Source organism: Camelus ferus, chromosome 3, assembly GCF_009834535.1.
Source record: "Camelus ferus isolate YT-003-E chromosome 3, BCGSAC_Cfer_1.0, whole genome shotgun sequence".
Classification (NCBI taxonomy): Eukaryota; Metazoa; Chordata; class Mammalia; order Artiodactyla; family Camelidae; genus Camelus; species Camelus ferus.
Genome location: NC_045698.1, coordinates 79,821,343 through 79,848,032, shown reverse-complemented (window position 1 = coordinate 79,848,032; position 26,690 = coordinate 79,821,343). Strand labels below are relative to the sequence as shown.

Below are 26,690 nucleotides of genomic sequence, written 5' to 3'. Positions count from 1 at the left end.
TGCGTAAAGAGCGATCTTTAATGTTATCATCAGGGCCAGATGTGCCTGGGACTCAAAGCTGTTCTTCTACTACGTCAACACAGGTCTCAGTCCCATCTGCTGCTACAAGTTTCTATGTTTTACTGTTGTTCCACTGAGCTATTTAGGCTCAGCAATTTAGAACAGTCTTGTGAGTGTGAAATAAAAATACTGCAGTAGCCACATTTCATCCAGTAAAAATATAATAATAACTGAAGGTCAACCGTGTGCCAGGCACTGATTTAGGCATGTTCCTTCTCTCAGGAAGTTTACTTTCTAGGGCAAGGGAACAAAAATAAACATTTTAATAAATAGTATGTTAGGAGATGAAAGTTACACGAAGAAAAGTAGAGTAATTTGGGAGGATACAGAGTGACAGAAGGGACCCTGCAGTTATTTGTAGTGTGTTCAGGGAAGGCTTCTCTCTGAAGATATATGAGCAGAGTTAACAGAGGGGAAACAGCAATCCATGTGGATATCGAGGGACGAAGCATTCTAGAACAGGAAACAAAATGCAAAGGCCGTGAAGTGTTCTAGGGAAAACAAGGCAACTTCTCTGGATAGGGCAGAGTGAACAGGGGGGAAACAGCAACAGATGAAGTTAACAGGCATAATCCTGGGGTTGTATCATCTAGGGTCTTACTTTGAGTTATAAGGGAAAGCCTTAGAGTATACAGAGCAGAGAAATAACATAGTCTAAATTATGTTTAAAAATTATGACTGTCGTGTGAAAAATAAGCTACACAGAACAAAGGCAGAAGCAGGGAAACTAGAGGCACAAATGACAGATTCATGTCAAATGTAAATGATTAGCCACAGGAGAAATAAAATTTCCTGGACTTAATTAATGAACATCGTGACCTAGACCCTCTATTCCCTGCGACAAGACGGCAAAAGATGTTAGCACCTGTTACATGTCAAACACAGCAAAACTGTTTGCCAAGAAATTAGTCAGACCTCAGGGAAAAAAAAAAATCACTGTTTGCAAGGCAAATGACACTTCATTTACAAAGGTCTTCCCATAACGTACACTAATCCTTAAAGCTTTAGGCGTGCGTCCCCAAATCTGTCAGATTCATGAAAGTCAAAACTACAAAGATATAGGAATGAATTATTTACTTACAGGAATGAGAGACTAAGACCAACTCTCCCACTAAGAATGAAATAGAAAAATGTGACAAAAAGTAATTAAAAACAAAAAATTTTAAAACATCTGCTTGAAGGTACTGGAGAGCCAACAATAAAGTAATGGTTTGTAGCTGAGGATCCAGGAGCAGCCTAAGGAAGTAAAACTCAGCCTCTGGAGGTGCTTCTTCCCTCCTCCTTAACAAAAGTAGATATTCAAATGACCAACAAAAGAAAAAAAAAAGGAAATCCATCTGATTATCAATTTAAGAAAATAAATATTAAAACCGCAATAAAATACCACTGGACACTCACCAAAATAGCTAACACTAAAAAGACTTATTAATAATTCTTGTAATAATGTAGAACACATATGACTTGTATCTGCTGTTGGTGTGAGCATAAATGTTACAACTACTTTAAAATTAAACATACATATACTCTATAAGATTGTAAAAATTCTTCACCCTCTACTGTAAACATTACCTCTGAAATGTGACTCTGTAGCATCTTCCATCAATAATTAGAATCTATTCCCCTACTCCTTGAATTTGGCCTGTACATTTGACTTACTCTGGCCAAAAGAATGTGCTGAGAACAACAGTGTGCCAGCTTGGTGCCCAGACCTCAAGAAGCCTTGTGACATTTCATGCTTTCTCTGAACCAAGTGAACAAGCCCAGACTAACCTGTTAAGTGAGGAAACACATGAAACCCAGTCACCTGAGTCACCACAGTAAATAAAGTCATCCTAAACTAGCCCACCCCTAGCAAGCTGCGAACACATGAGCAAGCCCAGCTGAGAGCAGCCAACCAGCCACCAAACTACCCTGCCCACACACAGACCCATGAACAATAATAAACGGTTACTGTTTTAAACCACTGAGTTTTGGAGTGGTTTGTTATATAGCAATAGCTAACTGACAGTACCAAAAGCGAGGCACTGCCATAATTTTAAAAACAAAACATATAATATTGGCTTTGGAAACAAACAGTGGCCTAAGGCTTGAAAAATGGTGAGCAAACTTCTCAGCAAAAGCTAGAAAAGGGTAAGAAAATTTTCACTGGAGGCTGAAAAAAAACAGGAACCTGTGCTCCGTAGTAACAAAATAAGTGGCAAAATTGTGTGGCCTGTAAGATTTAGAGGATGAAAACACTACTTAATAAACATTTAGATTTGCCTGAGATCTCCCTGCAGATGTTAAAAGTCAGTTGGTTGTTCCCAGCTGTGTGTGATAAGGTAATACGGCAAAAAAGAGATGAGCTAAAGGAAAAAGTGGTCAGTTTATAACCAAAATTTAGAAGGAATAAAGAAGGGCCAGGAGTTGCTGGGTTGGAAAACACAAATAACTGCTTCTCATCTTCAGTCTCTCAGCTGGCAAAATAGTCTCCAAATGTGTAGTCGAGGACTGGAGACCAAATTAAGGGAGTAGATATAAAACTCCTTGTTAATGTCTCTAAAGGAGTAATGAAGGGGTCTACAAGACCCTCTCAGCTAAATAAAAGGCCTTCCACTGTTGTCTCACAGCAGTCTGACACCCCTAAAATAAGTCTACAGGAAGCACCATATCTCAAAAACAATTATAAGTGTGACTTCAGCATATCCTAACACCCAGCAATTCCGCTCTCTGGCAGATACCCAACAGAAATGGATGATCATACGTAACGAGAGGCATGCACCAGAATGGCCACAGCAGCCGTGTTCGTAATTGCTAAAAACTGCAAACAACCCAAATGCCTATCAACATTATAATTAATAAATAAAGTGATCTACTCATATAACAATATGCAATTCAGCAATGAAAACAAACTACATCTATACATAAGAAGAATGAGTATCAAAAACCTAATTTTGAAGAAGCAAGCAACACAAGAATATAATTCCTTTTAAATAAGGTCAAAAATAAAACAGTCAGGACTAAACCATCATGTTTAGAGATGTATGATTAGGGAATTAAAAATATAAAAACAAGCAAGAAAATGTTATCATAGAAGGTAGATAACATGAGAGGAAAAAGAAAGGAAAGTTATTTAGAAGAGGCTAAGGAGAATTCTGGCATGCTGGCAAAATTTTATACCTTGATCTGGGTGGTAGTTACACAGATGTTAGCTTTGTGATTAACTGTACATTTGTGTTTTATGCACTTCTCTGTATATACATAATTAACCACATATAAGAGATGTGAGTAAGTGAAACCACATGACAGACTGTGGTAGTCAAAGAACTAAGAACATGTCCAGGTTCAAGAGCACTTTGGAACAGAACTATTTCGTTTAAATGATATGCTCTGCTCAGATTTTACTCAATTCATGTAATCAAAGTGACACTGATTTATTCCGTCAGCCTGTTTAAGACTAAAGGGGAACAGAGGATTCCCTGTGTTTGCTTAATGATTCAAATAAAATCTAGCAGGTACTATATTATGAGATGAACGGTCACTGTCTCTCATTAGGAGCACCCTCCACTTGCAATAAAAGTTTTTTGAAATGCCTGTTCAATCACGATTCAAAAAGTTCTGATAAAATATTATTACTCCATCATTTATCTACTTTTTCAGAAGTTCCTTGTGAAATTGCGCTGTGATGACATGTTTGAGTAGAATTGCCTCCTAGACCTACTACAGCTGAAAGCAAAAGCCCTAGACTTTTTCTTCCAGGGGAAGGCCAGAGACGAGAAGCCACAAGAGATGAAAGAACCCTCCCTCAAGTCTTCAGTATGCATCCGAGCTGATGATCAGCACAACTTATGTGGTAAGAGATATGTATAACACAAAACAATAATATGCTACACTTAGAACCTTCTCTTTAAAAAAAAAAAGTGTTCACAGATGTGAGTTCTTATCTTTTTATTTTTAAGATTTTGGGGGGGTAATTAGATTTATTTATTTATTTTTCCAGTGGAGGTACTGCGGCTCGAACCCAGGATTTCGTGCATATTAAGCATGTGCTCTACCACTAGAAACTTCTCTTAAAGAAAATGCACTCCTATAAAATAAATGCTGAAAAATGATACATCATAATTCATATTTGTCCAGTTCATATTCTACGGCTACACAGCTTTTTCTTTTTTTTCACACAGCTTTTGAAATCTGTAACACAAAGTGTAAGAGGACTGCAGATTGATTCAGTTAAGAGAACTCTTTAAAAATCTAAATTAAAGAAAAAAGAAAAAAAATTCAGCTTGAATTAGTACCTAATAATTTTAATTAAATTTTTAATTTTTTAATTAAAGAATATAGCAGTTGACTGCTGTTAGTATAGGATATACTATAAGACCATTATAAATAAAACCTTAAGCTTTCATATGAATCTTTAATTGTGAAATTGGCTACAGGGCTGGTATACTTTGAAACAGTATTACAAATGAGACAAAACGCAGTTTTAAAATGAAAGCTAAAGTGTCAAGATGTGTGGTAGATTTAATTCTCCAAATATAGACACGGGCCCCTCGTACAGTACGACCTTAACACTTCTCGCATAGAGAAGTGAGGTCAATATCCCTCCCCCTTGAACCTGGGAGACCTTTGTGATTGCTTCAGCCAATAGAGGGCAACCGAAGTTGTGCAATGTGACTTCTGAGTCTGAGTGATAACAATGCCATGCACTTCTGCCTTAGGAGGCTAGCTCTTCGATTGAGCTGCCGTTGGTGTTGGAATCTAGTGGAGACTATTAGTTAAAACCTAAAGGGCACTGGGGATAGTGTTAGTGGAAGCCTAAAAGGCCCAGAAGGGGTTGTTGGTGAGGGTTTAAAAGCACTGAAGTGTGATTAAAAGCTGCCAGAAAGGGGTTCCTTGTTTTATCTTGGAGGGAAGTTTAGAAATACTGTTGTCAGCAGAAAAACTGAAAATGGGAAATGTTCCTAATGAACTCAGTGACTGCAAGTGCCACTGGGCTTCTCACTGCATCTAACATATGAGAGGTAAGAGATGAGCTAAAGAATGAACTGTTAGCTCTAAAAGAGCAAGGACTGGGGGGAGGAGGCTATAGCACAGTGGAAGACTGCATGCCGAGCACGCACCAGCTCCTGGGTTCAGTCCTCAGCACCTCCATTAAATAAGTAAACAAACAAACCTCATTACTTCCCTTCCAACAAAAATAAACACAAAGTTAAGATTTGAAAAAAAAAAAAAAAGAACAATGAGTTACAAAAAAAATTAAATAGCAAGGACTTGCTGGACTAAACAATAAAACTATGTGAAGTAACAAGCACCTCTGTATGTGGAAATGATTCTCAAGTAATGAAAGGGCTTCACGTTAAGATCAGACCCACAGTGGGGCTGTAAGATGCTATGTTAAGACTTCAGAAAGAGCTAAGACAGGGCTTCACAGAAATGTTCAGATCGACAAAAGGTCTTATACGGTATATCAGGCTTTGTTTGTTTGTTTGTTTTGCTATACAACTAATTACCACAAACTCAGTGGCTTAGAACAACACCTAGTTACTGGCTGATAGCTCGTAGGTTGGCTGGCCTAGGTGCCAGTCAGGCAGGGCTCTGATCTGGAGGCTCTGGGGAAGAATCCACTTCCAAGCTCATGCAGGTTGGTGGCTGAATCTATCTAGTTCTTGCGGCCAGTGGTCTGTGTTCCCTGTTCCCTTGCTGTCAATCAGAAAACTCTCTCTTCTCCTAGGGGCTGCCCTCATTCTTTCTCACCAATTTCTTCTTTTTCAAACTAGCAACACACAGAGTCCTTTGCACACTGTGAATCTTTCCGGCTTCTCTTCTGCTACTAGCCAGAGAAAACTTTCTGCGTTTAAAACGAACAACTGACTGGGTCAGGCCCACCTAGAAAAATCTCCATATCTTACACCAACAGACTAGACTTTAATTAAATCTCTTTAAAAGATAATTATCTGCTTAAACACAAATATTAATATAATGTGAGGTTTATAACATATTTGAGAAAAATGTGTGACACTAGTAGAACACCAAGGGTTTGGGGCGGAATGGAAGTACACTACTGTCAAGTTCTTATTAAGGCCTTGTAACTTGATGCAAAAGGAAAAACGTGTGCCCCAACTCACATGCACTAATGTATATTTTAATGGTTAATATCCTTCTAGAACATTATGGAGAAATTGAAGTTCATAACTTTTAAGCTTAAATATTTTATTGATATCAACAACAGAATTTGTTTCAATTTTACTTTCCTGGTTTTATGAAAGCAAACTTATCAATATTTTTAAAATCTACTTCTTTGCTTATGTTATTTTCAATTGAGGGAAATGCCACGTTAAACAATCTCTTTTGACCAAGTGCCGATCATAAGTAATTTCAAATGAGCTTCAGTTTACTGAAACTTCTTTCACAGGACACCACTGTGACTGGTATTGTTTAAAAAAAAAATCCCCAAGGTCCCTCTCATATTTAGGTAAAACTGCACTGAGCAAATTTCAGGAACCAGTTTTAGAAGACCCAAACATCATGCTAATTTTATATTACAATTATTGATACTGTTCAACTGCTAAAACAATTTCAAATGAAATTCTTATAGGATTTAAATAATCTAACTTTCTAAGAATCAAGTCAGTGGCTATTTTTTGTAAATAGAAGATAATAGAAAATAGAAAATAACTTTTCTCTGGCTAAAACTTCAAAATTTGAACACACTTCATTTAAGTTTTCATATCTTCATTATGACTGTGAAATTAGGATGCCCATCATCTCCCTAATTTTTGTTTTATATACACTTGTCCATTCACAACGTATACTCTTATCTGGTGATTTGTACACTTCTGACCTTCTTTACTTTTTTATATTAAAGTTGAGCAGGTAAATTCACAACTCTTATTAAAGTTCTGCATTCATCATATCTTCAAAGTTATATCCCCCCATTCATTGTAAGCAAAGGGACAGGCTTTCTATTAAGTATACAGCTTTATTTTTAGTCAATTTTTTTGTTTTTTGTCGAGCTTTATTAACTTTTTCCCCTTGGTTCAAATAGGTAAGAAAAGAAGGTCACTGGCACCAAAGAACAAAATTCAGTAAGGTCTTCTTTAATCTTCCCTTAAATATTTTCTTCCAATTGCTGACAAATAGCAATTTATCGTAAAAATATTAGACAGACTATAAAAGAAATAGAAGGAATTATCTTCTTTTTGCCTTCTACTTTTACAACCAGTTCCACTTTTGGCAAAACTTAATACTGGCTTTATAAAGAGCTAGGCATTTCAATTTTCCTGTCCTAAACTGCAAAGACCGCTTTCAGAAATAAAGATATCAATGTACTGTACTGTAATAGACACTTTCACATTTCCTATCATATTTAATTCTTAGGAAATCTTTGGGAGGTAGCTATTATTATCCGAATTTTCAGATCAGAATTTGAGCCTCAATCAGATAAGAAACCTGTTCAAGATTCTTCAGCTACTTCCTAAGAGGCAAACAGTGTGATTCCAAAGCCTGTGTCATTTTTACTACATACCAATGCCACCTTCAAAGTCCTTCATCTTGTTCTCTATTATATATTAAAATGTAATATAGAGTTATTTCTGAACTGATGGTAGAAATCACAAAGATCCTGAAAAATGCTTTCTCCCAGGACACACACCTAGTTAGTAACAAAGTCTAAACCTTCTCTACAACAATATTAACATGCATGAAAAAAAAAGAAACCATGATTTATAATCTTCAGCCAGACTTTTTAAAATATAATAAATTAAATATTACAGTTGTCCTCAAAATTTGGGGTCTTTAATTTATTAGGATAATTGATTTTTATAATTCTTATACTAAAGAATGTGATATGTTTTTAATACTGCTAATACAAATAAAGGCAAACCCCAACCGTACAAAGCAATCTAAGTAGAGCCTACAAGAATGGAAGCCAGGGGAGACAGTCATATCTGAATCCAAATCCAATTAAAATAACTTGGCTGGTAGCAACAGAACCCAACTCAGTATAATTTAGAGGAAAATAGGGAATCATATTAGAACCAGAATCTTCACATGGGCACCAATTAGGTCAACATACTCACATTCTTCTCCGTCAATTCAAGTTGGTACCTGTTTCACTAGGACACACAGAATGCTTGTCTACCTACAAGGTTTTTACAAGCATATTCTTATCTGACAAATAAAGAATACGAATGTGTTTATATTTAAGAACTTCTCTCTCCTAACAGATTCTAAACTCATAAATCAGTAAGAAATTGGTACTAGGCAGGAGACTTTCTTAATAAACACAGTAGTACTTCTAAATTCTAAGACATGAGAATCTGAAGATTCTGAAGGCACAAATAAGTAAAATATAAGAACGACAAGCATAAAAAACAGCTAATACAATAGAGTGACATGATGTTTAAGTGAATTTAACTGTAATCCGCTTATATGACTTGTACTATACACTTCGCAAACAGACATAGAATACTAATCAAATAATGCAAGCAGTTAAGCCCACCATGTCCCTGAATAAGTGTACATCCTGAAGTCAGTGTGAGAAGGAAAATGTGAATCTTCTGTTTCCTCAGTCGATGCATGCTGAGGTTTCATGTGTGATAATGTGATTCTACTACCAAAAGACATACATGTACTCTACACCTAAATGTTCAACTAAAGAAACAACAAACTGATTCAACAAACTTCTGAAGAAAAACAATATGGCTGAAATTGACTTACTTGAGAAATACTATATTGGGATCCAATGTGGTACTTTCCTAAGGGATTTCCTTTCCCTCCCACAAATAGTCTTGTCTCAGATCATCACCTTCTGCACTGACATTAGAGATCCTAAAACCCACCTCTCCATGTTTCCTTATACGTAAAGTAAAAAAAAAGGCCAACACTCTTTTTTAACATTAACATGCAAAAAGGAAAATAAGTTTTATGGGAGAGGTTGGCAGAAATGAGGATTAGGGAAAACTATGTGGGCTAATAAAAGGAGTCTTTGAATGTAGATTAGGGTCAACTTGCTATGAATCATGTAGCACAAATTAATTCATTATAAACTATCTAAAAGAATTTTTATGTCAGAGTTTCAAAAATTAACTGAAGCTACTTGTAAACCAAACTTCCCAAAGAAGAGTATGAGAGACAAAAAGCACCCTCGGAGAACGGGTCAAGCTTGCCCTTTGTCAATCCACACAATTGACTGGTAGACACATTCTGGTCAGGAAATGTTTATACTTTTATGCAAATCGCTACAGTTAACTTTTGAGATCACTAACAATAGCTGCTAAGTAAAAATTTCAAGCTCTAAATTTAGTATCCCACCAGCAATTAAAACAACAAGAGAGAGAGAATTTGGTTTTTAAAAAAGGATAAAATATGTTACAATTCCTACTTCTTTCCATTTCTGAGGGAAATCACGTTTCCTATGCTTAACTCACACCCTGGCACTGACAAAAATGGTAATATTTGTACTTTACAATGTGGTTAACCAACCAGGCAGCTTGAGGTTAGGTGACTGGCTGGGCCCTCCAGTTCCCCCAGATACCACTTGGCTGTCCCCAGGGCATAAAAGGTCAATCAATGTATCAGTTAACCTGTTACCTACTTCCACTTCAGCTGAGTGGCTATCCTCTAGAAAAACCCGGCAAAGACTATTTTACTACCAGAAATTCCCTGATTCTCTAGAATTATAAGTACTTCATCAGCCAGACAGCCCACCGGAAAAGGACAGGAACAACTCTCCATGCAATCCTCTATCAAGGTCATTCTCTCACTCTTCACAAGCGGCAAATGGAAATAAATGACCTACCCTCAGGAAGCTTTCATGACTATCAAAACAAAATGTTTAAGAGCAAGATAAAACCATAAAGACTGTGAGAACAGGCACTAGCCACGGACCTCACTTAAGACAGGTGGTAAAGTACTCCCTATGGAAGCACGGTGGCTACCTTATTAAACTCTACATTATTTTCAGTCCTTCTGGGCAAACTGAAAAAGGTGACTGTTTATTAATTTCAAGGGTCCAATGAGACAAAATATAAAAGCACACAGGATGCCTGGCATATATTAAGTGGTCAATAAACGTTATCTATAATCATGACCTTCTCGAGTGTTTAAATGTGGCAGTATCCAGAGCAGTGGTTACGCTCTGTGCACTGCAGCTATGAGACACTCAGCGGTGATCAGCTCCATCCACCCAGGCTGAATAGAATTCAGAAAAATACAAGGTGGCAGCACTTACAGAAGAGACAGTGAGGTATCTCAGCCACCTGAAAGTTTTATGTAATATTATGAAGAAAGTAGATGTCCCCTCAGCCTCCAAATGGGCCCTAACCCACATGAACTGACCCAAGGCAACTTATGGGTTTACTTCTTAAATAAATAAAATTTCTTTATAAGAAATGTTTATCTTTTTAAAGGAATTAACATTAATTAGGCCCCTTTTTAAACTGTATTTTTTAAACCTGTTTTTATTTTTGAACTTGTTCTTGTCCTACATAATATCTCCCCATCTCCAAAGATGACCACTCTTTAGAAGCAGATAGCTAAAATACACAGGATTAAGTAGTACTTTATTGATAAAGGACATGTGTACCACCGAAGAGAAGCATAAATACACTTACATGGCAGCAGTCTTATTAAATACACATTACCATGCCAACCTAAAATACCTGATGAGGTCACTACTATTTAATATAAGTGAATACACAATATCCACTCTCAAAACTAAGAAACCTATAAATTATTCTATTTATCTGTCTACAGCAAAAAGGCTTGATATATCTATATAGTATAATCATGCTATTTTAGGTACATGCTTACAACTTTCATATTTTCTTGTACTTTAGAGTCAAAAAAAGTCAATATACATTACATTCAGCTGAAGAGCAGAGAAAATACCCAAATTAAAATGGGGATGAAAATCTGAGCATCATGTAGATGAGGCAGAAGAACATTTGGTTTCTCATTTTAAAATAAGACTAATCTATAACTAGCAACAGATTGTTAATTGATTATTTCTTCTATTATTATAGCATTGACAATTAAGTAATCTCGTCCTCCTCCTCTCTTAAATAAAAAGACTGATTACAGTATGCCTGCCTCATAGGAGTGTTCTGAAACTCGATATCTGTAGAGTTTTGAGCCTTATGGGTAAAAGCTACTAAGTAAATACAAAGTATTATAATTGAGAATGGTGATATAAAAGCAAAGGTGGTTTAATATAATAGGAAATTACATTTATTACTGGCACATTGCCATTGTGCCTCTGTGGATTTGTTATTTGAAAGCACATACTCTATGAAAGGTCACTGTGGGTGAAAAAAAAATCCCACAGGGTGTTTAAGTAGGCTACAATGCAATATTACTAATTAAGGAAGTGGTATTCTTCCTCTATATTCATTTGGGAGTCATTTCTACTAATTAAGAGAAAAGGAATAGTGATTTGTTAAAAATGTTGGCCACAGACAATTCAGTCTCAATTCTAATAGCCTGGTTATAAAGTAGAATACTATAAGACTGAACAATTTTCTTAATAAGGGCAAATTGCTGTACAAGCCATCAAGCCAGTACTCAACTATCTTCCAAAATAATATATTCCTAAAAATATTTTCCAGAATAACTTATGTTCCCAACACAATTTCAAACTACAGCACTGCAAATTCAAATTCAATTAATACTAAATGCCTATTATGTGAGAGTTATTCAAACAGGCACTTCACAAATACTATCTTATTTAATTCTATCAATAATCCTAGGAGGCAGGTGTTACCAGCCACATTTTCAAATTGGGAAACTTGCTGCTGAAAGATTCAAATTCTTACAGACAGTCTAAGAATTTAAACTCAGTCATCTCACTTTAAATCCCATATCCCCTCCATTCTGTCAGCCTAGGGGTTCATCTGGCTATGCCAGTAATCAACTGACAAATCATTTAACTTCACTGGGCCTGAGTTTTCTCATCAGTAAACTTAGAGGGTTAAAACATTCCTAAAGCTGGTCTTCTCCATTCTCTCTCTCTCTCAAATTTACTATTTTAATCACTTTAAAGTCTATAATTCAGAGGCTTCCAAGACATTCATTCACAATGCTGGGAAACCATCACCACTGATTTCAGAACATTTTCATCACCCCGAAAAAAAATGAATAACCTGTAAGCCGTCAATCCCCATTCCTTCCTGCCCCAAGGTCTTGGCAACAGCTAATCTGCTTGTTGTTTCTATGGATTTGCCTAACCTGGGTATTTTATATAAGTGGAATCGTACAATATGTGACCTTTTGTGTCTGGTTTCTTTCACTAAGCAAAATATTTTTAAGGTTCATATAAACTGCAGCATGTATCAGTACTTCACTCCTTTTTATGGCTCAATAACACTCCATCATACATATATACTACTATTTGTTTACCCATTTATCCACTGATGGGCATTTGAGTTGTTTCCACCTTTTGGCCATCGTGACTAGCACTGCCATATAAACATGCAAGCAGCTGTACATGTTTGAGTCCTTGGATTCACTTCTTTTGGGGATATATAACTAGGAGTCAAAGTGCTGAGTAATTTGATAGTTTAATGCTTAAATTTCTGAGGAGCTGCCAAACTATTTCCCACAGTGGTCAAACCATTTTACATTCCCACCAGCAATATATGAGGGTCCTAATTTCTCTACATCCTCACAACACTTGTTATTTTACTTTTTAAAAAAATTACAGCCATCTTAGTGGGTGTGAAGTGCTACCTCATTTTTGGTTTCGATTTGTATTTTCCTGGTGACTAATGATGTTGAGTACCTTTTCAGGTGTTTATTGGCCATTTGTATATCTTCTCTGAAGAAATGTCTATGAAAGTCCTTTACCCATTTTTTTTTGAGTTGTTTGTTCTTTGTTGTTGAGTTGTAGGCGTTCTTTACATATTCTAGATACAGATTCCTTATCAGATATATGATCTGCAAATATCTTCTCTCATTCTTTAGGTTATCTTTTCTTTTTCTTCAGAATGTTCTTTGATGTACAAGTTTTTTATTTTGATGAAGTCCAATTTATCTAATTTGTTGGTCGTGTTTTGGTATTCTATCTAAGAATCCATTGCCAAATCCATCTGATATCTCTTTTTGCTGGAAAATTCCATAATCCTTTGTTCATTCCATAAATAAAGTTGTACCTAAATAATTCTATTTGTTTCACTGCTAAGAATTACAAAAGGGTTATTTTTGGAGTTTTTATTATATTGCCCTTACTAAGGAAGCGGTAGCATTTTAAGTTTGGATAAAATTACCCTTTAAAGCTGGATGGAATGGAACTCCTTGTGATAAAATGAAAGAAACTGCATTTCTGCTCCATTATAAAGAAGAAAAGAAGGGGAAAGAGAGAGGAACTGAGGAAGGGAAGGAGCAAATTCTCTTCATTTGAGAACCTCATCGGTTAATAACCACACTGAGACAATTTTAAAAGACTCTCCAAACTGTGTGTTGAAACATTATCATCTCTGGAAAAGACAGTTTACCCCACAATAAAAATTCAATACTCTAGCAGTTACTAGAATTTTCTCTAACACATAGGTAGTATTTCGGAGATCTTCCCTCACTTTAACTAGCCAGTATGTTAGTTATCCAGCAAGTGGTTTAAACATGGCTTTAAAACCAAATCTATTGCTAAAGGATTAACAGAAAAATAAGCCATATTTATCAAGAAAATAGAATACTCTGTAGCCATTAAAAATAATGCTGCTGAGTAAAAGTTCAGCTATTGACAATGGAAGATGTTTATAATGTAATACTGTATGGGGGAAAAATTAGTTTATAATGGATAGATTTGGAAAGCTACATACCAAATATGTCATTCAAAATTACTATCTCTAGGTTGGACTGTAGGTAAATTTTATTTTCTTAAATTTTCTTATGTTTCTACAAGGTAAATTACTTATGCACATTTAGAAAGGTATAAAAGCATAAAAAAGAGAAAACTAAAATCCCTTAAAAATGAAATTTAAAAGTAAGAACTTCTTTCTACACATTCACTTATTATTACATTTCACCTTCAGCCATTACATGTCACTTGTTAGCTATATGTTTTGGTTAACTAACCACAATAATGACAACAACAAATACATAGAGTTTCACCGATGTTACTACAGCACAGTTACAAGTAATTTTTTCCATAAACTCCACATAATATCAACAAAAGAATTTTTTCAAACTTAAAACAGTGTTTTTAAAACTGTATGTAGTCTGTTATTTCATTAACCAGATGTGAGGATCAAGACTCTTCTGAAACAAAGCAGATCATCAGAGTTTATAAAAATTAGATTACATTCTGTCTGTCTCCTATTTTTGCCAGTTGTAAGAGCTGGGATAAGTGGTAAGATAAGGATAACACTGCTTCACCAACCCTATTTCTATCCCTTTGTTCATCTATGGCCCTAGTTATGATATGTTCCCACTGCTTATGAACATCATTCTCCATTATATGATAAGGTGACTGAAACTGGCTATTCTCTGCGCACTAACTGAACAGCTATCTTCAGATGCTCAAACATGTCATCCAAATCCAGAATGAAAACGCAGAACTGATGATGCTGAGTTAATGCTAAATGCTAGCAAGAAAAGAGCCAAACCAGGCTCATGATTGCCAGGCATCTTGAGGTGGCCACATTTCCAAGTAAGCTGTTGGGTGATGCAAAGTTTGAGGATGTGAAACCCTTAAAGCACTTTATACAAAGACATGAGATTTTTTTCAAAATAGTACATAATTTTGGATCATATGTATTAAAGACAGTTGAAAAGCTAAAAAAAAAAAAAAAACCAACATAAAAAGATCTTATATATGAACTTATTGAGAAAAATCTTTGCTTTTCCCAATACCATAAAAACCGATAACAGTGCCCAATAATTTGTTATGAGAAGAGAAATACATTATACAGTAAAACTGATTCCTTCTCTTCATAAAAAATTTAATTTCCTCTAAATAATTCCCCTATAAAGGAAAGAAAAAAGTCTGAACGAAACATAACTTGCATAATACATTCAATATGTATATTTAAGTATTCATACGGTACCTAATGGCAAACATGCTTAAAATCTCATTTAAACTAGATCAAGAAAGAAGAGTGTTTCTCAACTCTTTTTTTCTGTCAGAATTATTGGGACTGAATTCAATATTCAACAATGAAATTTACTTGTAAGTAAAACTTTTATAAGAAAATGTGTCATCTTTGTCCTGATTCTAAAATTTATATACCATGCCAAAATCAGAATATTAAGTTTAGAAAAGCAATTCAGAATATCACCAATGATGTTGAAGAGCTAATACACTCAACTGAGATATAAAATGTTCACATTTTAACTGATTTCTGGCTATATGTGGAATAGAGGGCTCATTATGAACTACTCCAGTATTTCCCAGCAAATGCTGGGTATATTATCAACGAACGAAGAAAGAGATTAAGGGACAGCCACTGGTCACACATTAAGAACTCCTAGGCTGTAGAACAAACCTTCATATATTTATGAAGTTTCCAAGGTGATATCAGGGGTGAAAGTTCAGACAAGACAAGATATCAGGTGTCACTTTTCTTCACTTCTCCATCTTAAGATATACTACACATTTGACCAAATCAAGGGGTCTGAAGATTCAAATAAAAAACTTCCGAGTGACCCTGGAACTAATGTGCCTGAGGTTCCTCTGTACCACAAACACTCTTAGGGAGGCTACAGCTAGGGTTCCAGTTTGTCATCAGTCAGTCTCTCACTCTCCATCACCCCCCTCTCCAAAACACACCATATCCTCACTTTTCACCTGACCTGATTTAGAATCCATGGGCAATCACTAAAATCACTGCCTTGAGTGCAAAGCCAATCCTTTGTCTCTTTCTACCTTCAGTGATACACTTAGCAAAGAAGAAACCCTGATTAAACCCAGTTATGCACCTACTTCACATCTGCACCAGAGGAACTAAAAATGGGTGAAGAAAAATGTACAAGCTTTCAACAGTTCTCATTTCAAATTTACGGTCACACATCTCAAGTGGGCAACTAGCACTATTCAGTAACAGTGAAATAGCCTAAAATAACTAGTTTGTTCATTTTCCCAATATCCAAAATAACTATTTCATACTTTCTCTTCTGTTCTCAAACCCTCCTAAACCTACCCACTCCCCCAACTAATGACTGCATTCAGAAAACAGAAGCAATCGGACACAGCTTTCTCTTGTATCACCAAAACTACCTATCTAATCCATGCTCTCTTTACTGTTAGAACAAATATGTTCCACTCTCCTCAAAGTCCAACCCTTTCATTTGTGCTCTGGGCCTCATATCTTCTCGCTATCTCAAGGATCTTACATCCTTCTCTGTCATGCAGCGTCAATTTCTCCCCCAATGGATCTGTGGCATCGCTGTATACAAACCTCCTCTAATCTCTCCAGCCAGTGAATCCACATCCCCCTACATAGTCTATCCTATTTCTCTGTTTCTTGAAAGAGTTACCTATGTGGTTGCTCTCACTTTCTCTCCTTATTTTCTTTCCTCAATTTACTCCAATCAGGTTTCCTTTTCCCCTCAACTGAGATTACAATTGTCAAGGTCATTAGAGAAGTCCATTTAACCAAATCCAGCGGTCCTATGTCTGCTCTTCTCATTCCTGACCTCTCAACAGTATTCAACACCACCCTCCATCTTGAAATATCTCCTTCTCCCGCCCCACACAATGATCATCAATGACCTCCATATCACTAAATTCATTTTGTATCACTATATAGTGATTTTAAGTTCAGCTATTATGGCAGATGGACCTGGGTTCAAAACTTGACTCCATCACTTTCTAGTATCCAGTCTAGGGAAAGATATTTAAATACAGAAAAAGGCTTATACACACACACTCTTGCAAACACACTCAAACAAACAAGGTGGCTCACTTTGTGATATCTAGGAGCTATATACAAATGATTTGAACACTTCAATATACTTGAATAAATAAGATCTTTCAGAAAGTCATAACGATCACAAAACTAAAAAAAAAAAACTAAATTGAGGAAAGACATTTTTGTACTGCTCTCATTTAGAAAACATGACACCTTAAAAGATACTATCATTGAGAAACTGATCACAATGATGGATACAACAAGGATCACAAGGATACAACACAAAATTAAGAATCAGAAACCTAGAGCCACAAAGTGTTAGGAATATTTAAATAAATAAATTTAATTCCAAAGAAACAGGCTTTTTCCCCCAAAGTATATAGACAATTACATAACAAATAAAGGTTGTTTCTATTTTCTCTAACTGCTAGAGTACTTGCTAAGATTGCTTCTACATGTTCTATAGTAAAATAAAACACATATAACAAAGGTTGTTTAATTGTACACTAAAAGAATAAAGAAATTATAAATGAGAGGGTTCTATAATATTACAAAAATACCTGGGCTTTTCATTAGTCTCCTAAAATATACAAAGTAACTAACTAGTTATCAAAGAATCTATATTTGAGATAGTAATGTTACACCTCTCTCCAGAAGATCTTAAATCCTTTAAATTCAACCTTTTGAGTTTCTGTGTGTGTTCCCAAAATGATTATGAAAAGCCAATTATCAAACTATAGTTAAGACCTTTTTGTGGTTTACACCTTTTCACCCAGTAATTACACTACTGAGGAATAATCAGTAAATTCTAAGAAGGCTTTATTCATTCCCTCATTCATTCATTTATTGATTCATCATTCAAATAAATGTTTATTGAACACCTCCTATGTATTTATACACAAAGGTGTTTATCATCGTACAATAGGAAAATACCAGAAACAAATTCATCACTTGACAACAGTGGAATTGGTAGGAAATCACAGTATGTCACAGCCAAAATATGATGCAGTCAGTCATTTAAAATATATTAGTGGTGAGTCTAAAGGAATACAAAAAAGATTTGTTACAGAGGTAAGTATAAAAAAAAGCAGAATATAAAATCAAAGAAGGCTTTCAAAAGAAAGTATCCACAGAACAAACACTGAAATAAAAAGAGACTGTGCATATTGGTGGTAAATCTCTGAGTTTTTCTTTACGTGTCTTTATACTTTTCATAATAAACATATACAACCTAGGTAATTAAAAAAATCTTAAGGCAACTGATTTTCATCATTTCATTTGAGAAGTAAAACCACTGACACATCTTAAAATTTTTTCAACCCTGAATAAAACACCCCAAATGACACAAATGACAGTATCCTGACATAGACCTGCTCATAGACAAAGCTTATTCTATAAAATTTCTGATCAAAAACAGTGAGTAAAAAGCCCACGACTTTACAGAATGTCTTTTCAGATCACAAGATAGCATACTGTAGAAAAAGAAATAATTGCAATTTATCAAAAAGGAAAAAAAGTTCTGAATGATGGATGAAATTATCTTCTCGTACCATTATCTAGTACTAAACAGTAATAATAAAACTGCAATTCTTTTTCCTGAACCAAACACAAACATCACTATTTTTTAAAAAATCACTTTTAATAGATGCATAGGAAAAAACAACTGGAAGGTGATACAGCAAAACACAGCAGTATTGTGGGTACTGGCATTATATTTGATTTTAATCAGCTTTTTCCCCTCTATTTTCCAAAATGCCCATTACAAATAAATGTATGGCTACTGCAATAGAGAAAACTAAATTTAAATTACTAAGAGAATATGCTGAAATATATTCATTATATAGATTAGATTAATAAAAATACATTTGCTCATCAAAGCAGCTAAGAAAATTTTGAAGGTCCTTCAAAACCAGTCAATACAAAAACAACCTTTAAGAAAATCAAAACACCTTAAATTTCTAGTACAAGAATTCATGATTTGAACAGCATAGGTTTTTTTTTTTTAACTGAGAAATTTGTCATAAATACAACTAAGGATGTGTTTTTTTTTTAATGATATATCCCATTTCTTTGTTCACAGACATCAACATCAATGACGTCATATATATCCTTACAATAAGGTCTGGTAATGAATATAGTCTCTATGGAACTGAGATAACATCAACACATACACTTTTACTTACTACATAAAAGATCATATTAGTGTCTCTCATTGACTTCAGTGTAAAATTGTTACAATGTAATCAAATAAAAAGAAAAGGAAAACGAAATTTAGAATCCATATGACTCTTAATTTTATGAAGAACAACAATAAAACAATCATTCCATTTTAGAGAAGCTTTCAACACCTTGAAACATATATACATATTATGGGATAACTGCTAAATTATTAAATAAGCAAAATGATACAGTATCCTAGCAATGAATATAGAATAGGACTCTGAAATAAAATTGCCTGATTTCAAATCCTAGCTCTGCTGTTTAATAGTTATATAACGTAGAAAAATAATTTAATCTCTAGGTGTTTCCATTTCTCCATCTATCTATAAAATACAGATAATAATAAGAATTCATACCTAGAAGAGAAATTTTAAATATTAAAGGAGGTAATATCATATCTACACAGAATAAGCACTAAAAAAGGCTTTTCCCCTCCTTTTCTCAACCTAAATAGAATGAGTCATATATTTTGGAAATAAGAATGAAGACCCCAAATTTTAAAAATTTGTATTAAAAATCCTAAGTTCACTCATGGTCATAATTACCCAACTATATAGCACCATCTGCAACCTAAGCATAATCTAATTAAACATTTAGATAAATAAAAGTTCTGCTGTCAAGGTGATTTTACCCTAGTTGTTTCAAAAGAACAAGAAAAAAAGAATGAAACACAAAGATTCTTTCTTAAAAGATGTACAAAAAGAATTTAGAATCACTGTATTAACAAAATGATTGTTTTCAACAGCAAATTTACTGCAAAAAAGAAAAATGTAATAATGCAAGATTAATTGCAAAGTTCAAATATCTTAGTGTTTTTAGGATATTGCAGTTAAAGTGATGACGCCATTCAAAATCACCAGCATTTGTTACATGTAAAACTGCTGTTGTCTATAAATGAAGACATTTCAGCTGTCTGTGGTCAGTCTGGAACTAGTTATGCTCTAACCTAATCCGGCCACTCAGCTCTCTTGGAGATTATTTTATTCTCCTTCCTCATAAAGAAATTAACACAGGTGACAGAATGTAACAAAGTCAGCAGTGTAGAAGGCTTTTTATTTTCATTTTGGCAAATGATCGTATACAAATTAACAAACACTGAAATCAAGATGATTTCATTTATTTGTTCTGAATGTATCTGATTAATAGGCATTAACTTTGTTGATGGAAACAGGAGAACTCTATTGTTATATACAGATTAGAAATGTAAACACTTAGCATTTCCCACAACTACTGACTTTCCAAATTATCTGGAATGTTATTGCAAACAACACCGTGAGCGACAGAGGTTAGGTAAGCAAAGAACTCTACTGCCCCCTAATGAAATAAACCAAAAAAAACCCTCAGAAATCTTGAGGTATCTGTGTAATAGTAAAATAATCTTACTTCACTAAATGTAGTAGACAAACACTAAGAAAATTAACTGAAAACAACTTGAATATCTACTCAAAATACTATAGGAAAAACTAGAATCATCCACTTTCCATGATAAAATTAGTAGCAAAACAGGAAAGCCTTGAGACAGAAATGTTCTAAGAGAAACGAGGACAATTCAACAATGTTATCTAACATGATAGCAATTAAAACTTCACTGCAGGCTACACTTTTCATGTGTATGTTGGAAGGGAATGAGAAGAAAGATTCTTAGAAACCACACTCTTCAGTGAATTACAGTAAGTTTTCAGTTCAGCAGCTCAAAAGTAAATACTATCAAAATATTCTCTTAGAGTTTGCACTGAGTCTAATCCTCTCAGAATTATATTAACATATGTGTACTTTCAGGATAACTGTTATAAAATGTACATTTAAAAGAATTTTACCTAAGGCTTCCTGTTTTAAACAAATGCCAGTTTCTTAAGTATGACAACTTTGTGCTCTATGATACTCTGCATCATAAACTAACCAGTGATAACTTTTAAGGCTCTATTCTCCTGTTCTTTTATCTAATATTCCAACCTGTCTGGAATTCCCAAATTCTTACTTCAGAACAGAGCAAATGTTTGGGGGGAAGAGTTGTGGGCTGTCCTTCGTAACAAGTGTTATGTAAAAATTAACATCAAGGAGACAGATGTGACAAGAGTACAAAGAATAGAAAACCAGATCATATAAACACAGAGAAAAAGTAAAGCTTCCCAGCAGGAGTTTACTGAGGGGAACAGAGCTGCGGTAGTTAACTATTCCTTTATAGCTAGGTACACGTCACTTGGAGAAGGCATGTATCTGTCCAGGATGACAGTGAAGGTACACTCCATTACGTGTCTATTGTTTAGGAGATAGAAGTAATAGGGGCCAAACCCACAAAATGCCATAGGGGAGATAGGCAACACAGAGGAAAAGGTTCACTTAAGTCTGCGTACAAAATGAAAAGATCATTCACATTTGTGTGCTGCTCTTCTTCCTGACTATCTGTTAATGAAAACGGTTCTCTAGCTCTGCAAGTCATAAGGGTTACCAAATGTTCACTCAAAATTTTAAAATAGCAACAGGCAAAAAAATATAAATGTACTCAAGCCTTTATCTCGAATGAGTTAGATCTCACATCTGTATAGATTTCCTGAATAATGTGAACTAAAAACATGACTCTTTTACTTGAAGCATTACTCATTCATTCTTACTGCCTAAAAATATGACTGACATAGAGACATGTTTTGAAGACATAATAAAGAAGCTAGGAGGATTCAAGCATCCCGAACTGAAGCACTGCCGAAGTCATGATGCTTAAAGTAGATCCAATATAGGGTCAAAATAGCATCTTTCCAACCTATAGATTGCATTTAGCTACTCAGACTTAGCATACAATAGTCATGAGAAACAGAGCAGTGAGGTATACTTGGAGAACATACGTATGTATATGCGTATATGTATCTATAGGTGTGTATTTTCTCTCATGGAATAGTCCCAGTCCACAGCAGGGAGTTTCAGATTATTATCCTAAACATAAAGGAACGACTTCCCTACTGCATGAGAGAAAATACAATAAATGACTTTCCAGGATGTCCTTTCCCTCCTCTAGTCCCAGTAAGTATAAATACGAAATATGATCAAGAAATAAAACGGAGGAAGAATGCAAAAAAAAGGGGGGGGGGGGGAGTTTAATTTCATCAAGAAATAAAATTAGTGAAAGCTTAGTTATGTATCCGCCAAAAATATTTGCATTGATGATGATAGTGAATATGATAGCAGCCAGCATTTAAAGAGCATTAAGTATATCACATACACTGAGTCTTTAATCTTCATAAAAGCCCTGTGAGACAGACATTACTCCCATTTTACAGATGAAGAAACTGACACTCATAAAGATTAAGTAACTTGCCTAAGGTTAGATTGCTACTAAATTGAGGAGTATATATGACATACCAGTCAATTTGAAGTTGTTTTCTAGTGAAAATGTATGAAATGAAATGACTCTTTAAAAACACTGTAATAAAGTAATAAATTATATATGTTAAGATCCAACTCAATTGCCTAAGATTCTAAAGACATATAATCTGAGTTAGTACTGATCCCAGTTCTCATGAAAGACAGAAATGTACAGGAGAGAATAAAGAGTGAGACTGCTAACAAAGAAGTAATTATATACACAGTCTTCAATGCCCACTGTAAATAATAACATTTCTTCCATTATCCCCGGTCACATACAGCCACAGCAATCTCTCCTTCCTCAGATCTTCCTATGCGTATAAAACTAATCCAAGATCGATTCTGTGAGAGTTGACATTTAAACACACAAACACATATACTATACATGCACAAACACAATGCGGGTCATCTTCATACTCCAAGCATTGGCTGGACAACACTATTCCATCATATGTATTCAGCTTAAAACACAAAGCACCCAGAAATACCCACAAATATCTAAAACATTAAGATCATAATTTTACATGGCTACTACTCTCTAAGCCTTATTTTTTCAAGTAACAAAGTGATACATAAAAACTTGTCACAAATATAAATCTGTCATTTTGTTAACCCTTGTTTAATTTTAATTGAATTATGTTTAAATTTTCAATCCAGAGAACAAAGACCCTGCTAACGATAAAGTATAAGACCTAGTCAACAAAATGCATCATTTCAATGGGATACCCTTTCTTACCTTCGAATCTTCATTGCTCACTCCTAGCTGTAACACAGCTTGAGGAGATTTTAGTTTTGCTTGAGAAGAGTGAGCCATCTGAAGGTTAAGCTGCCATCCAACCGTCTCCAGCTATAAAAGACAAGTGCAGATTAGAATCAGATGGAACAGAAGGAAGGAAACAGTCAACTTTAAGCAAATCTCCAATCAGCAGGATGAACACGGATAGTCTGGACTTTGTGGAAAGTCAGTTCTAGGGCTCCTCGAACCTGCATAGTCTGCACATTCTCCCTTTGGGCTCATTAGATTGGCCTCATGCCATGCCTGTCAAATTCAACAGTAAAACTGGTCTTTAAATACACTTTGTACTAAAAATAAAAGTTCTGAGACTAAGGAATGAAGCACACTAAAGGCGTCAATGACTTTTAAATAGTTATAAATTTTAACTAGTAAATAGCATATACTGGAGATGAGCACTTTAATGACCTCCCATTATCTTTCAAAACTCCTTGAATGCAGGTAGAACACAGATAAAAATTTTTTTTTTACTTTAAAGGGAAACTGAAGTGCCCAGATGGTAAGAGGTTCACACGTTTAGACACAATGAGACTGGAATAGAGCCAGACAAAGAATTGATATCTACTAGTGAGCAGGTGTTACCATGCTTTCCAAAGTACTCTAACTTACTACGGTTCCCAGTTATGACAGAAACTAATTAGAACAATCCCTTTGAATTTATTAATTAACACAGAGCAAAATTTAATCAGGAAGGCAAAAACAGTAAAGACACACTAAAGCAGTTTAAGTTTTCTTTTAAAACGTGGCTTTATTCAACATGATAGAGTATTGGTTTCTTCAAGCTCAAAACTGTAAGTATCAAGTTTTAGATTTAATTTGCAGTAAACCTTAAGGTATCAGTATTTAGGGAAGTTTTGTGACATGAAATTGTCATATACCTCAGACAATACGACCCCAATAATTGATTTAGTAAAACTACTTTAGCTACACTGGTAAGAATGGCAGCCTCACAATTTTTACTTAACCGTAATACTAATAGCTAACTTGAAAGACTGCTCAACAGCTAGAATCACAGCAGTGACTCCAGCCAAATTGGAAAGACAGCAATGGAAGTATTATCTATTCGAGAGAAGATGTGATGAGAAAATAAAGATACAGTTCTGTTCTTTCTGGCACTAAACCTTTAGAGGGTATGGGCAAAAAGGGGGAAGATGTTGCAGAGACATAATCCATAATACCACAAGTGAAAAAATCAACTTAATGGTACATGTTCAGTAAGGATCCGTAATGTACTGATCTTTAACACTGATCACAGTACGCACAGTCTCTAACAACAGCCCACCGCTATTTTCAACAGTCACACGCAACAGACCCTCCAATACAACAGGAAAAACATGTCATAACCACTCTTATATATCCAAGCATTTTAATACATATCATTGTCTTAACTGAAAAGCACCTTCTAGGTATTTATACGGACCTATAAGACACTTTTTGATCTCTTTTAACGAATCCTATCCCTGTCCTTTAAGAATTTAAGATCAATGACAAAGGTAAGTATTAAGTGAATACAATAAAATATACCTCCACTATGGTCAGTCCTCAGCATAAATTAATGTATGCTTAGTCACTGCATAAAAGGGGTATGGGAGAGTCAAGAAGAGCACTGAATGTAAAACTTACGGTTTAGTTACCCTTAAGCTGTCACTCACTAGCTATTTGACCCTGGTTAAGTCACAATCTTTCAAGATCTCAATTTCTTCATATAAAGTGGAAATAAATCTATCTGAACTATTTAATATTTCTGAGTTATGGTAAAATCAAATAAGAAAATGCATGTTCAAATTGTTTTAGAAACTGCAAAGCTTTATAAATATAAGGCATTCTAGTCACCTAATTTTTTCTATAATAGCTTTTTTTTTATAGTATCCTTTAATATAATCGGCACTCTGTATGTATCTGCTGAATTGAACTGAAACAAATCAAAGAATACTCACAAAGAAAGGTAACTTTAAAAAGTGTCATAACCAAAAAGAGTTTGTAGGTTGACTTTCTTAAATTCTAGAGCTTTATATAATGAATTTTGTGACTTAAAAATAATTGTCCCATGGCTACATAAAATAATAATTTAAAAAGTGAAAAAAATTGTTAAACTCATATGTACATGTATGTGCATACACACACCACGCATAAAATTTCATAGAAAATGATCAGTATTCAGAAAATTTAAATGAAGAGTACAGAAAGGATAACTAGAAATATAAAAGAACAGTTATACTGAGCAGTAAGAAAAACAAAACTAACGAGATCTTTACAGTGAAACCAGGAGACAAAGCCAATGCCACTTGAGATATGGACTCTTATTATCTCCATTTTACAAATTAAATATGTAAAACGTAAACAACTGATGAATAGGAGTTATTCATGTCCATGGAGTTATTGCCATTTTCTCTAAGTCTGAGATTATACCAAAATCAAAAGTTCAAGAAACTGATTCAAGTACAAATCATCAATGGATACTAACTCTAAGTGGTGAAAGTTTGATTTGTAACAAACAGTCACAAATCTTCTGCCCACAATGCTTTTCAGTTTCCAAAAAAAAAAAAAAAAAAAAATTATACAGTAAAGAAAACAAGCAACATCTTAACCAAGAGCACAAAATTAACATTACCAAAAAGTGGCAAATGGACACCATGTGCCTCTAGGTACGATATCCTGCGATGATCATGTATTTATGTAACTTTCCAGCCAAAAAATCACAACCTAACTTTGACCATGAAGAAATAACTGAAAAATAAAAATAGTGAAACATATAGAATAAGTGTAATGGACACTTGAAAAGCATCAGTGTCCTAAAAGACAAAGAATAACTGAGGAAAGAAGTGATTCCTTACACTGCTTAGAACATATTATATTATTTTCCTGGTCTATAATAGGGACGGTAATATAAAAATGAATAAGACAAATACCCTCTGCCAAGGTGAAAATCTTATAGTATACTATTTAATTATTCCTCTGAGACTCGTAACTAAGAAACAAATGACAGTCATCAATATTTTAATTATGTATGAAACAAAATTTAGTATAGAATTTTGACTTAAGTTAGGCAAACTACATTTGTTTCTATTCAAAAGAAAATTCTGTCTTGTGTGTATCAAACATTTGTACATTAAAATACCAGGAACCATTTTCATATAATTTGGTTTGATTTTCATATTCAAATTTAAATCTAATAGTCTTTATACCTTTATCAACATCCTAGGTTTAAATGTCACCAAAATAACATGAAACATAAGGAATATAAGCCACTAACATTTTTAATGTTTTCCAACTCTTGCCAAACTGTTTTAATGATAGTTCTTAGGTATCTCACTTACATTACTTATTACCTGACAATGTTACTAAGATATTAGTTCAAAATGTGATGACTGCATTCTCCCTCTAATTTCTATGTAACAACTTCAGCATGAGCTTAAACTCTCATAATTGCTTTGTAA

The 26,690-nt window shown here is 34.6% G+C and overlaps 1 protein-coding gene across 9 annotated transcripts in view; it reads right to left on the bottom strand.

The window, feature by feature from the left end:
- COMMD10 (COMM domain containing 10) overlaps positions 1 to 26,690 on the bottom strand; it is a 161,201-nt gene that overhangs the window by 109,287 nt on the left and 25,224 nt on the right. For 8 of the 9 annotated variants that reach the window (XR_004318656.1, XR_004318655.1, XM_032476544.1 and 5 more), the window contains exon 5: positions 23,197 to 23,307. Coding sequence is in view for 7 of the 9 variants with exons in the window: in XM_032476544.1 (XP_032332435.1) it covers positions 23,197 to 23,307 (111 nt within the window). In the remaining 2 variants the exon portion in view is untranslated. Of the gene's footprint in view, positions 1 to 17,895; positions 17,923 to 23,196; positions 23,308 to 26,690 lie in introns of those variants that run through there. The other variant, XM_032476549.1, reaches the window with a different exon arrangement.